The sequence below is a fragment of the Varroa jacobsoni genome, unplaced genomic scaffold (assembly GCF_002532875.2).
Source record: "Varroa jacobsoni isolate VJ856 unplaced genomic scaffold, vjacob_1.0 scaffold_1489, whole genome shotgun sequence".
NCBI classification, from domain to species: Eukaryota; Metazoa; Arthropoda; class Arachnida; order Mesostigmata; family Varroidae; genus Varroa; species Varroa jacobsoni.
In genome coordinates, this window is record NW_019214391.1 from 17,992 (window position 1) to 34,131 (window position 16,140).

At 41.2% G+C, this 16,140-nt stretch overlaps 1 protein-coding gene across 1 annotated transcript in view; it reads left to right on the plus strand.

Annotated features, from left to right (window-relative positions):
• The window catches only part of LOC111270539 (putative G protein-coupled receptor No9), a 39,946-nt gene continuing 23,806 nt past the window's right edge, over window positions 1-16,140 (plus strand). Inside the window, exons 1-2 of the mRNA XM_022850802.2 lie at window positions 1-114; window positions 357-440. Coding sequence (XP_022706537.1) covers window positions 15-114; window positions 357-440 — 184 coding nt within the window. The 5' untranslated portion in view covers window positions 1-14. The remainder of the gene's footprint in view (window positions 115-356; window positions 441-16,140) is intronic.

Here is a 16,140-nt window from a genome sequence, read left to right on the forward strand (position 1 = left end):
AGGACAGGCGAAACATGGCCGACTTAACAAGCGTGGCCGAAAGCGGCTTGGATGGGGTCCTTATGGGCGCCACAGGATTACCTGTGGTTACAGCAGACAGGCTGTTCTGCGACGGTGCGTAACTTGTTTCAATTTTCCGATGCAATGATTATCTAGTAGTAGCAGATAGAGTGACGGTTAGTATATTATAATAGTAATTGAATAGGGTAGCTGTTTGAACACGTTTGACGTGGTCAATATTTTCGGATTTCAGGTAAATCGGCTTAGCCCTAGATCCTATTGTCCTTAAGTTTAACGCTGATACATATACTGAGAGTATAATTATACTGTTATTCATGTCTGTATCTGCTTTCTAGGCGTACCATGGGAAAAACTCCGAAAGTGGCCTGCTTTAGCGACTCTTCTGGTTCTTGTCGTGATCAACTTTGTGGTAATCTTCGGTAAGTAAACTTAAGGGTAAAGTCCACTTGAATCGGTTGTCTCGGTTATTAAATTTTGGTGACATGCTTCGTACAAACAAGTCATTTAATCGTAAAAACTAGGACGTTAATATTAAGGATCATAACTTGTACAAGGCATTTAGGTGTGTTTAGTTTCGAAAACATCGTGAGAAAGGTAACTTTATGCATCTTCCTTAACCAGATAGCACTGTTATGTTTTCCTGACGAATCTTTTAAAGGTTTCCACATTAAAAAAGACGTGTTTTCAAGTATAAGGACAATTAGTCCTATGTGGTTACCAAGAAGCATTATCCAGATGTTATTTGCAGCATGTCGTTACATTTTAAATCGAAATATACTTCGTAACATTTGAGGCGCAGTGGCGCACTATGAATTAATTTGTTCTAGATGACTGTATCTGCCTTCCGAAGAAGCCAGGGCGATAATGGGGACAACTTCGTTCACCGTGAATCGCAAGGGCTGAGCTGGAGGAGATCGCTAGTACATTCTCAGTCGTGGTATCTTGAAGCTCCGCTTTTGCCGATGAACTCGCTGGCCAAAGTGGGGTGACGTCACATAACCCGTGATACGGCGACCGAACAGGCAGTAGTTAAACGTTTCTAAATTGAGCTTGATTCCTCTGGCGGAAACGTGTTCACTCCTTACCCTTCCCTTCCAGTCGTCTCGTCTGCTTTCGGCGTAAGCTCGACCGCGTACCTTCACACACTAGACTCGTTGCAGCTATGTACAAGATGGGCTAGCTAGACTGATAGCCATTAAACGCTTGTTGTATTGGCTTTTGCATAGGCGTCACTAGCGAAAGCCGCGAGATGGTCGCGACAAATCGTCTATGTTTTTATTGACGTGCTATACGCTGTAACAGCACTTTGAGAGAACACATAAACTTGAATATTAGATTACAATTAGAATTACTAGAGGACACAACCATTGATTACTTACGGATCAGTGACTAGGCGTAGTTACTGCTGCCTGAACCTTCCGAATCTTACGTCCGCCCTTAATGCCTTAGTTAAGCATTGTTTTAGACGGCTGGCCCTTTGCAGCATGGAGGGAATAGCTTGTCTATAAACTTCTATTCGCAATGAACAGTAGCGCCTGCCACTTACTGTTCGCATAACGGCGTCAAAGCGCCACCCAGTTGGGTATAATAATGCAGATCCTGTATTTTTATGTTGACGAAATATAACCAGGTTGTTAAACGTAGGTTACGAGCTGTTGGCAACGAGCGGGTGGTTCTACCTCAGAAATGAAACCTATTCAAGTAAGGCGCCTATCGATGTCTATAGTACAAAAAATATCGCAAACAACCTGCGCTGGCTCGCTCTTAGTCGAGGATTCTTACTTCGATAATTTCCGTCTAAAATTGAACAGCGTTCGTCTCTCTTTTATGTCACACTAAGTATTCTTACATTTTTTTATTAATTACAAAGTAATTTTAGGATAAGAAGAATAAGAGTGCGTGTCTTGCTCTCCGGAGCTGTTAAATAAGCCGCTAGAAAATATTTGCATTCGTAACGGCAACGCCAACAATACTCTTCTTAACCAAGACGACACAAATATGGCTGATATGACTCCGATTTCATAATCCAATGGCGCAGTGCACGGCCCCGTTGAGACCATGGTGTAGCATATAACTATTCTTCGTCTTGCTGCGTCAACGAATCTTCGTCTATTCTAAGGATCATGTATTATAGATAGGGAATACTATATATTGTTGGTAGTTCGGTTGAAATCAGATTCAAGAGCTGCCCAATTAAAACTTGTGCAGAGCTTCGCGCATAATCGAGATTCTCAACAGAGTGTATCTCCAGCGGGCGTCCTCCAGTCTGTAGCAGTATAGCAGAACTTACAAAAGGCTGGAGTGTTAACATCAAAGATAGCCACGATGATAACTTTTGTTCGTCTGATTTGGATCCTATCTGATCTGATCGCCACGAGTGGGTCGTTCCTTGGGCTAACACGCGGCTATCGAAAACTACACGCTGCAGTTGGCTGCATGACCATGCCTCTAGTGACAGGACTACACATTGTCGCCATGGTCTCTTATAAACGTAAAGCGTAAAAAAACAGCCTTGGGTAGGGGCATCACATAAATTTGTGGATTATAAATATGCTAGTCGACTAGTTAGTGAGTTTTTTTTTGTCTCATGCATCGATGCTGTTAAACGCACACTTTTCCTATTTATCTGAAAACCTAAGAAATTGTCTAAGTTCAATTAACTTTCGGATTCACTTAACCTATTGAACATTGCGCCATACAGTATCGTTATATGAGTGAAAGGTTCATACGCTATAATTCGTATATAGAATATGGACCTATTGGTCTCCGTTATTTTGTACGTTCATTTTCTCTGCCGATCAAACGTTGCGAATGTATCAGCTGGGCTTCGGGTGATTTGGTACATCCGTCCGTTACTCACGTTTATTAAGCCATTACCAGGAATGACTCGGATGATTTTTGCTAACCAGCGTAAGGGATTTTATACTTTTGGACGTTTCGCGTTGAGGGCTAAAACGACTGTCGCACTGCGGCATACTTCAATATTCATGTAACGATTAGCATTTTTTTTTATCTGTTCGTCGATTACGTTGGTTTTAGGATCGTACCTGCCTGCTCAAATTTAAGTTCCAAACCAGATTGAGTTTATTGAAGGCTGTGATTTCCTACCACCGATTTGTCGTAAAGGACAGTAATGCCAGTGGTAGCAAATATATTGTATTGTAAGTGTAATTATACCAACGACGGTCAAATCGAAGTTGAGAATTTGAGACAACTGAAAATAAATTACCTCAGTCCCGACGGGGTCGAATCCAAAACCTCATTATTAAGATATTATTTAGCTGAATATATATTCTTAACGCGAAATCGAGGAGTATATTTTTTTATTAATACAAATATGATTGCTTTAGTCAAAATATTATTATTGTCGTTTTCTACGAAAGAACTAAATGTATGGGTTGATATAATCGACAATATAGCAGACCTTTATTGAACCACAACACGCACAGGTTGGTAGCCCCGCTCACAATTCGAATTGGATCTATTAATGGGAATGAAATCTTCGGTCTGTTGTTTTGTCCTAACCAATCCCAATGTATTCCTTCACCTTTGACTATCGATGACACTGCTTACGCGCGGAGACAGCAGCTATTAACCGAAATCGATGTTTAGTCATCTAGACAGTCTTTTTTCGAAACTGAAGCCTGCTGATGCCTTTTTACTACCTTCATCATTTTGGTGGCCTGTAAAGGACACCGAACCACGCGTTTCGTGACGGTCCCGAAGAAGGTAAAAGGTCAGAGCGCATAAAGGCCGTAAAGGATGTAAGGCCCTAGAGACGATCACCAATGGGTGACTGTCAAGACAACACCGTTCCTGGTTATATCTCTCGACGTTTCGGATAAGCCTCGCCATTAACCGTTGACGTCTCTATTTTTCTAAGAATTTGGTCTAAAGCTGGAGCCACAGCTATCTAACACAAATAAGTGGCCTGAACGTATATATGTAATACTCAAACGAAACCAATGATGGACATTGTAACATTCTTTCTTTGTTGACGATTTTAACAACTATAGTCGATTGTAGTCCATTATGGATAGAGCGCTACTTTAAAATCAAAACCTTCCTTTTGGGCTCTATTAAGTTGCTATGCTCTGCCCCCCGTTGGTAGTGTTAGATCGCCCAGATTTTCACTCGTAGACAAATCTATCTATTGCATTTTATGATACAGAATCATCAATGGGATATAAAGTTCACACATTCATAGGAGCCGCCTGCGTGAACGCTTCGCTAGTCGTGAGCCACCTGTATGATCTAAACATTTGTCTACCATCATCATTTGGATTTACTTCTTTTTTACCACCTTAACGCGCACCTCCAACATGGCTTCTTGACTTCTCTAAAGGCTAACCTAGTCTTACTTATCTTCTCCGAAATAGATGTGCAATACTTTGTGTTCGTATAACCAGCATCGTGTCTTTGCCTGTCGACAGTTTAGGGCCATTAAGGCTCCTCGCATCGGTATACAACACGTCTTTTGACATGTCTGCGCATATTTCGCTAATCCTCATGTAAATGAAATCTCCTAGGCAAAAGAAACTTTATATGCTTCATGTATTACTTTCGGTGCTTTGTAATGGGCTTCTGCTAGGGAAGCTTACTCATAACTAAAGAGCGCATGGCAATAGCGGACCATAAAAAAAACGACGGAAAGCTTCAGACTTTAGCGAACAAAGGTCTGTTGCTATCGAGTGTAGGTACGCCGTGGGTAGGTCTGAGGGTCCATATGTTACTGGGCCGAAACGTTAGAAATACTCAGGTACATTAGGGGTGATTATATTTAGTGTTCAAGCCGTTAGCAACAGTAGAGAGCGCTAGTTGTACTTTAAGGTGGGCTAATTTGATGTACGAAACAGTGCAAAGGAATAGAAAAAGAAGTCGAACACTGGCGTTGTATGAAGTTGTACCTGTAAGTTTCAAGTTCCTATGTTAGGTGTCGCCTTTAAGCGTTCCACTAGACAGTTGGTTTCGAGCATGAAACAAAGTGTGTCTATGGCCGGGTTCGAACCTAGACAATTAAGCTATTGCAACGACTAAAATTGTACCTATTTGCATTAAGCTATCTGTCCTATAGTATTTCAGCGGTGTTGTAAAGGAGCTGTCAGTACTTAACTGAGATTCATTGAAGATGGTTTCGTTTTGTTTTTGTCCAGTATACGCACCTTTACGGTATTGGCGTATATTTGTCAGTAGAGATAACTATGTGTGACGGTGCAGGCGGTAACGTTGGGAACTTCGGATCTCTGGCTCTAATCTGGGTGGGCACATGCAAAGTGATGCGGTCTTGTACGTGCAAATTTGCTAGTAAACTAATTTATTATTTACAAAACAGCGCATAGCAGAATTTTCATAAGAGTTACATTATTGACTTTTCATGTTTGAGAAAATTTACTAAAGCATTAACGAAAATTTTACATTTATACCGCTTTTGTGCCCTAATCGCCTCCATGGGTTAAATAACGAGTTACTGACAATACTGTGTAAAATTTTGCACAAATTGCAGAAGCTCCTCCTTTTTAATCTCGCTGTACTAAGCGTGGAATGCACAAAACGCGTGCTAGCGATTCGGCCACCAAAAAAAAGGCCATCGACTAGTTGTCCTTCTACAGTTTGCAGCTTTTGAGACAAACAGTCCTTCTACTGATCCCTTAATTTTTCTGGCTTCCGATCCTTTCGGTAACTCGTCCGGCTCGTTTGATAGACTGGGTGAAAAATGTAGCTCGCTATTTTTATCTTCTTCTCTATCTGAAAGAAAAGGATCCGATCGATGGTTACTCTGTGACACTCATCGTCTCTGACTGTTGCTTATGAGACAGTGAGTTACGCCAACAAGGATCCGCTCAATAATTGGGTAGCTGGATCGACCATTGCCTTAAAAACAAGACAAACTAAACCTGAATCAGGCCTACACGCCCGAGCCAATCCCATCTTTACACCCAACTCAAACCCGCGCTGTTGTTGTGGTGCCATGGCCGACAGCAATCGGCGGTTTTATAGAGGAAAACATGAAACACGAAAGCGGTCGCCTTACTACTAGAAGGCCGGTATGATAACTTTAATAACAAGCAGAACAGCAGTAAGTTCTTTCTCCTAATTATTCATCGGGTTACCAGCGGACCAATGGACGGCTAGCAGCTATTGACAGTTATGAAGCTGTTGACACGATCTCAGGACTTTGCTTGTTTGTTTTGCGTACAGTATAGAGAAAACCAAGATTTAAGGTTCTCTTAGGTTCTCTTAGTTTTTTCTTTATCTGTTTCGCTTTGGCTTAGCTAAGCTATCGACGCATGGCGGTCATAGAAACAACGTTGTTCTGTCGCTAGGAAACTTTTCTACAGCTAGAGGCTATCAACCTGCCGTAAACGTATAAGATCGCGGTCAGCCGCGACAGGCAAACGTTACAGACTTCGCTGGCGGGTAGCGGCTGACACTGGGTCTCAACGGGTCGTCGTTCAACCGGTCAGAAAGTCAAACTCACCCGCAGCGAAACAAGAGACGAAAAACGATGATGGGTCATCACTTGGTCATCAAAGCGCAGGCAAACGGCGCAGAGTATGCAGAAAATATATGGAGAATATGAGCTCAGCGATAATTTTTGCTACTTGTCAGACATCTTGGACATGGAAACCGTGTTGCTGGTGACAGGGACTATTCGTCTGGTTTCGAAACGCCTCACCATTAACACACCACATGGGCGGCCGATAATCTTAGTTATTAATTTTGAGTAATTATACACTTAAGGTTAGGTCGGAATTCGGATCACATAGTAAAGACTGTAGAAGTGGCCTGTATTAAAAAATTAAAGTAGCGTTTTATTGTGAATTGCGTACAGAGAAATATTAATGATTCTACACCAAGAGAGGACCTAAGGAAAAATACGAAGTTCGAGATTTTCGTAGACAGACGATAGATTACAATTATATATATTGGCCTTTTTTTTTTTGCTATAAATGTCAGAATAGCGCAATAAATATATATGCTAAGTGCGTCCATCGTCCAAGCAAAATCTCTTTAAAATTATGAAATACTCGAATATACGAGAACACCATACCGAGTTTATCATTTGCCCACCATTGGCTGAATATATATATATATACTTGTTAACTGAATTAGTTGTACATTCCCATATTTTCCTCCATCTCTGTGCTTCCAGTCATTTTAAGAAGATTACGAAACGAAACGCTAGTGAAAAACAGAAAGGACCCTTAAAGTCGTAAGCCTATTAGATTAAAGGGTAAAATGTCCGTAAAATGACCATATTTCCCCATGAAGCGCCCCCTTGATGGCTATCCAACGTTTTTACGGGTGGACTGTATCATCTGTTGGTCCTTATACCTAGAAAGTTGACAAAGACTTAATGAATCATAAAAATGATTTAGACAAAATCGCGTATAATCATAATGCTTCCTAATCGCTATGGTGCAAGTGCTACCCCAATAGAAGATAACCTACTGAGGCGCGTCTTCAGCTGTACGCTTATTACTTTTGAGCGTTCGGTATAAACCTATTGCTTTTCAACCTACTTTTCCGTTTGGCCGTATTGTATCTAAACCTACTTTTGTCCCCTTTCCTTTCGGCAACTGAATTTTAAACTGATTGACCGTAATTTTGCGTAGGTACAACATACAAGTACAAGCCTATCGAAAAAAAGGTTTACAGCTCGTTTTAGTTGGATTGAATTGGATCGAGCGAGTACAGAGAGTTGTGAAGATAATTAAATTTTCATTCGAAAAGGTCATGTTTTGTGTGACGTGTGCGCCTGGCGTGTCACCTTCGACTTAAATAAGGAGTATCAAATCTAATTACTATTTAGGGTCAACGTTACGAAGGAAACGAGTCGTGGGTCAATGGCGCAAACAACGATTCGGGTTATCGCATGAGGCCGCACTCTGGCCGCAAGCTTTCGAAAACGCGATTTCGAAGAATATATATAAAGTCCAGAGAACAACAGCCGGACATTTTGCCTTATAACGCCGTAACGGTAGCTCACTTGATATAGTCTAAGAAAGCCATGTCAGCGCCGAGTGGCATAGAACAAGTAGTTGGAGAGTCAGGCTCGCTGTTATTTATACGCAGAGGTACCCTATACTATCATAACTTTTTGAAGAGAAGAGGGTAAGTAGTTAAAATGTCAGCATTTGCATACTAAGAAAACATCTTTAGAATCCGCCGCAAACAAACTGACTTAGCCAGTCAGAGCAGCTGTCTGAAGCGTATACTGTGTCAATATAACTGTATAATTTCGATGAACCTTCGTATGGTTAATTTTCCATTAGTCGTAGGGACATTGACTACATTTCGCTATCACCTCTTTATTAGTTCTCGAACCACGTGAACATACATACACGCTTTTTCAGCAGCGATTCATTCAAATGTGTACACGCGTAGCCCGGGCCAATGTGTGCATAGGCTGGAAAAAGTAATCTTCTTACTTGCTTCTTCAGAAAAAAAAAACTCAAACGTCCACGTACTTCGTCTTCTTTTATATGTTGTAACAAGAACAAAAATGTCCGTCCTGTCTGCCTCTTCAGAAGAGGTGTTAGAACACCCTAAGAATCAAATGGACTTACCTCCGTTGGGTTTATCCGACTCTTTCGGTACGCTTTTTTCACCATTTTCTTCGTTACATTTTGCGCTTATTTCTATCTTACTTGCGCCATTCTTATTCCTTATGCAGTCGTCCTTTCGTTTTTGCCGATGCTGCTGCGCCAAATTCTAACGAATAAGAGGGAGCGTGTCGAACACATTTTTACTTTCTGCGTATAGGAAAAATAGCGCAGAACTGGCTACGGTTTTGCCAGACGTTGATGTCGCATGCTTCACCATTACCATCGCCACTGAAGTTAAGGGTATGAAACTCCAAACGTCCAAAGTAGCTTCGAGCGACAAGCATGCAACGACAGGCCAAATGGCCTTGCCACTCTTTCATCTTTACACTGATCTCAAATCATGACTCTGTGATGCCTTTTATTCTCAGCGTCGCCGACAAACAAATGGAAAAAAAAAGCTGGCGGCTAATGCAAGCTTAGGTATTACTGTACCTATGCGCGTACATGTATTCGTGTGTTCGTTTGTCGGAGCCTTTATTATATCTTCGTCGATAGACAGAGGCGAAAAAAGCAAGCACGACAAGGATCTTGACCAAGACCTAAAATCAGTTCCCCTATGCAATGTCATGGAACTTTTCAAAAACAAGAGTCCATTTTTCATTAGCAAGCAGCTAGCCCACTTCGTGCAAATGTTTTGTTTTGTACTCGGCTTTTTAAGTTATCCTATGTCGTGCTTAGGGCCTTATTGCAGCGTCCCACGTAAACTAGCCCCCGATGAAAACAGTATCATACTGACTGCTTGCACGCAAAACTTGACGTAAAACCTAGGATCTTCGTAGGATATGCAATGAGGCAAGGGTGTTAACGGTAAAATATAAAAGTAAACTTTGATACGTCCCACTTCGTGTATTTCTTAGATACAGCTTACTTATCGCTCCAAGGTCTAAAAGAACCTAGAGGATTCAACCAATCCATCTGAGACAAGAGAAAATATAGCGAAGGCCTAGTGGAAAAACAGAGGATTTGAGGTAAGATATTCAACCACTGCCACTCATTCGTCCGTTACGAAAGTCGCGATGCAAGAAGACAGCACCTTCCTATGACCGTTCAGGTTAAACCTTCTCTAGCAAAAACTTAAAAATATGTTGCAATGAAAATAATAAAAAAGCGAAAATTGATTTTTTTTGCGCGTCTGATAAAGAAAGTTTGTAATTAGAAAATCACTGTTTTCGCTTCAGTCGGCCAGAGAGCAATTGATATTTTTTACTATTAGAAGTAGTAGTAATGCAAAATAATTTAGTGCAATGGTCATATACAATACGTCGGGCTAAATTAACGCGCAACGGAACACGAAGCATTAAAGATAACATCTATTATCCTTATCTTATCGATGTACATATCATGTATACATACCTGTCAGTGGATCCGAAAAAGCTCTTTATTGGGGAATTAAGAAAAATTGCATCCTTATTTCTTAGTTAAGCGCTTACTAAGCACCTACAAGGGAATCAGCTTTTGGCAGGAATTGCAGAAGACTGATTTTTGTACTTTGTTTTTTGGATTTTGTGATTTGGCTGTACAGAACCATAGAAGTAGCACAGTCGAGCTTTACTTGAGGGTCAATTTAGGTCGTAACTAGAACAGGAGCTTGTTACGATATGCTTCCTACCTGAGATCGTTTCCCAAATAGCAATTACCATTTATTGAGACTCATATCGCGTTTTATCAACAGTGAATACCTAGCTACAGCAGAAACCACTCAGATAACATTATTTACTTTCTGTTTAGTACATACAAAAGAGTCAGGCCAACAGCGCTAGCTAGATTTGCAAAGGTAGACTGCCATGGGATTCTGCCAGATAGTGGACCCGCAATGGCTATTGCATGACATGACAGGATTTAAAATAGGAGCAGCCGATTACCATCTGAGCATTTTATTGTGCATTAGGAATTCATTTACTTCTAATAGAGCTGACGCTGTAACTTGAGGACTGCTACACTCAAGTAAGTTTGATAACTTATAGCTTAAATAAATACTCTAAGCTTAAATATTTCCCTTTGGCTCAACCTTCATTTTACTGAATTACATACGATTCATGTATGTAGACAGTGAACTGAAGCTGCGGAGAACGTTTTCTAGGCAAAGTTACAATTTGCGTTATCTCTAAACGTGTCCCTTTTTGTCAATCGAGACTATAAGCAAGTCGGACTATGCTTTAAAGCTACATTATTATTCAATAAAACGCATAATATTCAACTTTAGTTCAATCTACGGTGAAATAATTGTGGTAAAACACATGTAATACTTATAATGAAATTAGGCTCAGAAATTATTAACAATACCATTACCACACAAACTAGAATAAAATATACCAAATCCTCCTGGCGGTAAATAAGGACCCATTGCACTGATGAACAGAATCATCTAAGTAAGTTAGGTACGCAGTTACCTTTATGTCTGATGCCCGTGTGGGACGTATAGGGAACGAGGTGCACGACTTGTACTGTCACGTCAGTCAGACATGCCAGCTCGTACCAGGCGCACGCTTCATGCGTGAGAATTAGTCCATCTGTTCAACGCTCTTCAAATAACTTCTTCATATTGTTTACCAATCGTAGTGTTTTCATTAGCCGCTACCGCACTAGTCAATCACGCTGACTCAAGCATCGAATCGGGCTCAATGGAAGTTGTATTTGTAGCTACTTTGGCAAAGGGATGTCCATCCCCGCTTGACTTCGCCGACATTGTACCACTCATTAAATGGCGCTGGAGACGGCCAACTGAATTGAATTAACCCTTTGACGAAACCAAAAAAAAACTATTGCAACTACAGTAACTCTTGCTGCTGCCACTGCCCTATCTAACACTGCGAATTTTCATCGTAGGACAGTTTTGTTCAAAAACCAAAAGGCGCTAGGTGGCCTAGATTCTTCCTTCGTTTGCTTTGGCTTCCGACCTCACCGAAACAGCCCTCAATAGGCGTGATGGAAATGTATCGATTCCTAGGGTATTATTAGCATATGATGGCAAAGCATCAACATATCCTATTACTACTGCTCCTAGAATAAATGTTTCCGAGTTTTACATCGCCTTAATAAGACAACCGGCGGCCCCTTCCAACGCGAAAGAAACCATATAGGTATGCTAGGCTTTTAATTTGGAACTCATTGTATTGACAAACACGATGCTACTGCTGCTGTTTCCGGGGGTTTCATTTGGTGGATTGCTCTGCACAAGGCCCAATGAAGCTTTACCTCAAGAGATCTCAATGGCCGATTGAGTAATGGAAATCAATTCAATTCAAGCTATGTGGTCTTGCAGTTGTGACGTATTGTCAATATAATTTCCGTCGGCGAAGCAAATCCATGAGAGGTCTATGACATTCCAGCGACTGCTTCTGTAATTGTATATACTACTACTAATATATATATATATATATATTGCTATCCCATAGAATTTATTTTACTTGGAACAATATACATAAAGTTAGCTAATTTCGTGTCAGTCAGAAGTGTGGCAGCAAGGACCTTATGTATCCACATTCTACTCATGGACAGCCCTCCGGAATGATGATATTATATTCAATGAGATCGATATGTGAACGAACGACAGCTTCTTTCCTTTCATTTTTGGCATCTTTTATGGCAGCCGAATGACGATACCTTTTGGAAATACTAGATATCACCGAAAATCTGCCTCGCTATACGTCACGACGGACGAGGAAGTATTACGAAATGTCGCTGGCATCATTGCCTTTGCTTCGCTTTATCAAAGGAAGAACTTGAGATCGGTGCCAGCGGTCAAAAACGGCCTTTTCTCGAAATAGGTTGTCACGCTCTTGATGCTCGTTTACCTTAAACAGAACTAGCTAGATAGTCATCTTGTATACGCGTATATATGTATATATATCAGAGGCTATAAGCATAAAGGAAAAAGGTTAAATTAAAAATAACTTAGGTCGTTAAAATCCGTCGAGAAGTGGCAAAACTATGGCCTTTGAAGTAAACGTTTGCATGCGCGAAGGTTTAACTATGCAAATACCCATTTGTATAGAATTACTCAAGTGTTTCCAGTGCACTTTCTTTGGCTTTGAAAAAACAAAAGTCCCGCGGCAACGTGAAATCAACATCAATGTTAGCTTCTTGAGTGTGTATATATATATACAATATACTCATAAACTAAAGGTTTGCTTTAGATACCTACCTTATTTAAGAGGACATAGAATTGCTTGAAACCTTGTCGACGCCCGAATAACTATAGCAAATCTATAAGGATCACACTAGTTTCTTATGCTACGACATTATTTGTAGCTATGACCTATTGTTAGAACTCGTTTTGCTATTGCACATATTCGTAGACCGATTTTAGGGTATATCTATCCTGTATGTTTAAATACGCTCGCGATGTATGAATAAAAGGGCATTTTCTTTTAATAGACTTCAATGGTAGTTACTAGAATATAACGTCTGTTCGGACACAACACGGGTAAAATGTCAGCCTAAATGGTCTGCCCATTGAAAGCGTTTAGTCTTGCCAAAGAACTCCCCGATGGCATAACTCTCTTTTGCTACAGTCACGGAACGGGTGGTGCCATGTCTCGGTGTAAACGATCAGCTAACATAATTATAGTTTTGCCTAAAGCCAAAGCTCACAGTTTGCCATGTCACCTTTCGAACACAATACCTGTAAGCTTAAATATGAACGAACCAATATAGGGGGACACAGAATGTACTTTGCTCGAAAACCATGCCAAAAGTGCAAATTTATTTTACCAATCAATGCATTAACCCCCAACGTACCTCTCAAAACAGAACTAAGGTCCTATAATTAATTATGCACCTAATGAACGATTGAGTAGGAGACACCATTTTTACAATGTTGGCAGGACAATGACTAACGCTGAAATTCTCAAAATGTAACCCTTCGACCAACGGAGTCACGGCTAGACAAGACACGCAACCAAGAAGCACTATCGCGCCCTATATTTAATGCTGGCTTTTACTGGGCGCAGAAAAATCTATCGTTATAGTACAGAGAGATACGCTCGTACGACAGATGTACGTGACACGAATAAAAATTAGCAAAATGTTTGAGATCTGTGATAGGTGATAAGTGAAAATAGACGTGTTAGAGTACTGATCCGGAATTGCATAACATAGCTATGATAGATATGATTTTATGCTGAAGCGGGCGCAAAAAAAGCATTATTTATTTATTTTTGCTCCTGGCAAATACAGCTGTCTTGTGCTTCCTTAAAAGTACTATTTTTTTTTTATTATCTGGAACTTCAATTCTTTTAAAAGCGCTACAGAATAAGAAGCAGAGATCAGGTAGTTTAACAATAAGATCCTGACGACACCTAACAACTTATTCATAGCGCGACTCAGCCTTGGTTGCCATTAGTCAATGTATTGGTATTAATGCGTGTCCACCGCACATATTCGTGTTTATTAATGAAAAAAATCGTCGTGCCAAGTTTATCAGGTTCTCGCCAAAGCCACTTTTCCTATCATAATAAACGAATGCTGATACCTCAGGCGAACCAACCAACTAAGAAGGAACACTCGTAAGCAGAAACGAGAAGTGCAAGAGAATGAGAGAATTTTTGAGATAGACGTGTCGACGGTGTGAGGTCCTGCTGAGTATTGGGACTATGGATGCGTCCAAGACCAGCCCCTGCGCGTATTTATAGCAAAGCATTACGTAGTACAGCTAACACATCTGCAATGGCGCGGCTAGCAGAAAGACCGACTGGGCCTCGGATCCTGGGCACTCCTTACCCTGTTGACGGCTGGCCATGATGTTTGGCGAAATGTCGGCCGCGTCATAATGCAAAGGTAGGTTGCCCAATCATTCACTTGTAAAATGGCCAAGCGCAAGCACCGCGCTTACCTATGGCAGCCTCAAGTTTGGCTCTCGGCATCTTAAGTTAGCAAATACCGGTAACAAGCAGGCTGGGTCTGAACCGGTTAGGGTCGTTGTCTGAGCCCAATTTCGAACACTGCCATTAACAAAAGGGGTGTACACACACGAAAGTCGAGAGAACGCGGAATAGGCAAAGAGAGTGTCCGTGGACGAAAAAGAAAGGCAAGGGCAGCTTGGAGAGCTGCAGGAGCAGCAGCAGCTTCAGTAGGAACTGCAAATCGTAGGGCAAACCAGAAAAGAGTGCAGCGAGTGTACGGTAGGTAAGTTGCTCAGTCGGGAACGGTCAGAAAACGCTGGCATTTATTTGACTCGCCAACCATTGCCCCGGGACTGCCTAAGTCGTAACAGATGATATAGCGAGGGGGCTGCTGTGTTAGTTCGCCTTTCTCTGCTACTTAAAAAAAAAGCCAGAAGTTGGGCCACCATTAAGTTGGTCGGTTCGCTGTGCTCCACTCTTGCAGTGGATATTTATAAGCGAAACTGATTGGATACGCACACGAAAAGTCGCGATTTAACTGAATCCTTATATGTTAGGTCGACTGGACTTTTCCCTTGAAGCTAGTGCGATTTTGGACCCTGCAGAAATATCAGTGTTGGGGGGGGGGGGGGGGGGGTATAGGGAAACCGAGTAGAATCTGGGAAATATGAGAAACGTGCACTAAACTGGAACTAAGCGGTGAAGGAAATGCGTCGCAAAATTAAAAAGAAATTAATCGGCTAAAATTAAGTGCCAGTGAGAGCACAAAACGTCGCTGGCGGCTGCTTCCCGAATTTGTGACCTTGTGTTGAACTTACACGGGGGCCTTACGCTAATGCTATCTATGGCAGGCAGAGCAGGGTCGAACAAACGGAAATCTAACAGCTTCCGTTTGGAAGGTCCAACAAGCGGAAAAAAATCATCGGCCTCTTGCTCGGTCGCTGTAGATACTGCAGCAGTTATTCCAGGTCGACGTAGAATAGTTGTTGTTTCTGTTGTGAAAGCGAAACGAAAGAGTTGTCCAAGGTGAACTTACACAGTTGAAGGCATTTATGCTACGTGGTTAAAATGGGTAACCTAATGGCGCCAGAGGTCGTTTGAAATTTTTGCTGATGGAAAACTTGATGCTTTACCCCCCTCTCCCCGGAAATAGCTGTGTTAATGGCAATCATGATGCGGAATACCGTAATACATAATATGGTTTTTTGTTGTCGGAACTAATCAGCAAGACTGCATATTATATATTTATGGGGAAGATCTATTGAAGCATGGCTATATTATATATTATTAGCGTAGTTAAATCTGATATTCATTTTTTCAATACGCTTTGTATATTTACTAATAGAGACATTACTTCATTCAGAAGTGTAAGGCCGGCCCTGTGATAGAGCTCGAGAATGTTCAAAGAGGATCACCTTCAAGCACAAAGACAACTTACCTCAATAGCATCATAACTGCGCTTCCATTATTTCGATAAATCATTATTTATTGAAGTGCTTCCAAGCACTCATATTATTAGTTACATCTTTAATATGTGCTATTTAACCCGCTGCCATTACAAGCTCAGGCAAAGAAGCTCAGGTCAACGTTCGTAAAACGTTTTTGGCTAGCCTCAACTGTATCATCTCTGCCACATATTTAAAAACCAACGTCAAGATCCAAATTCA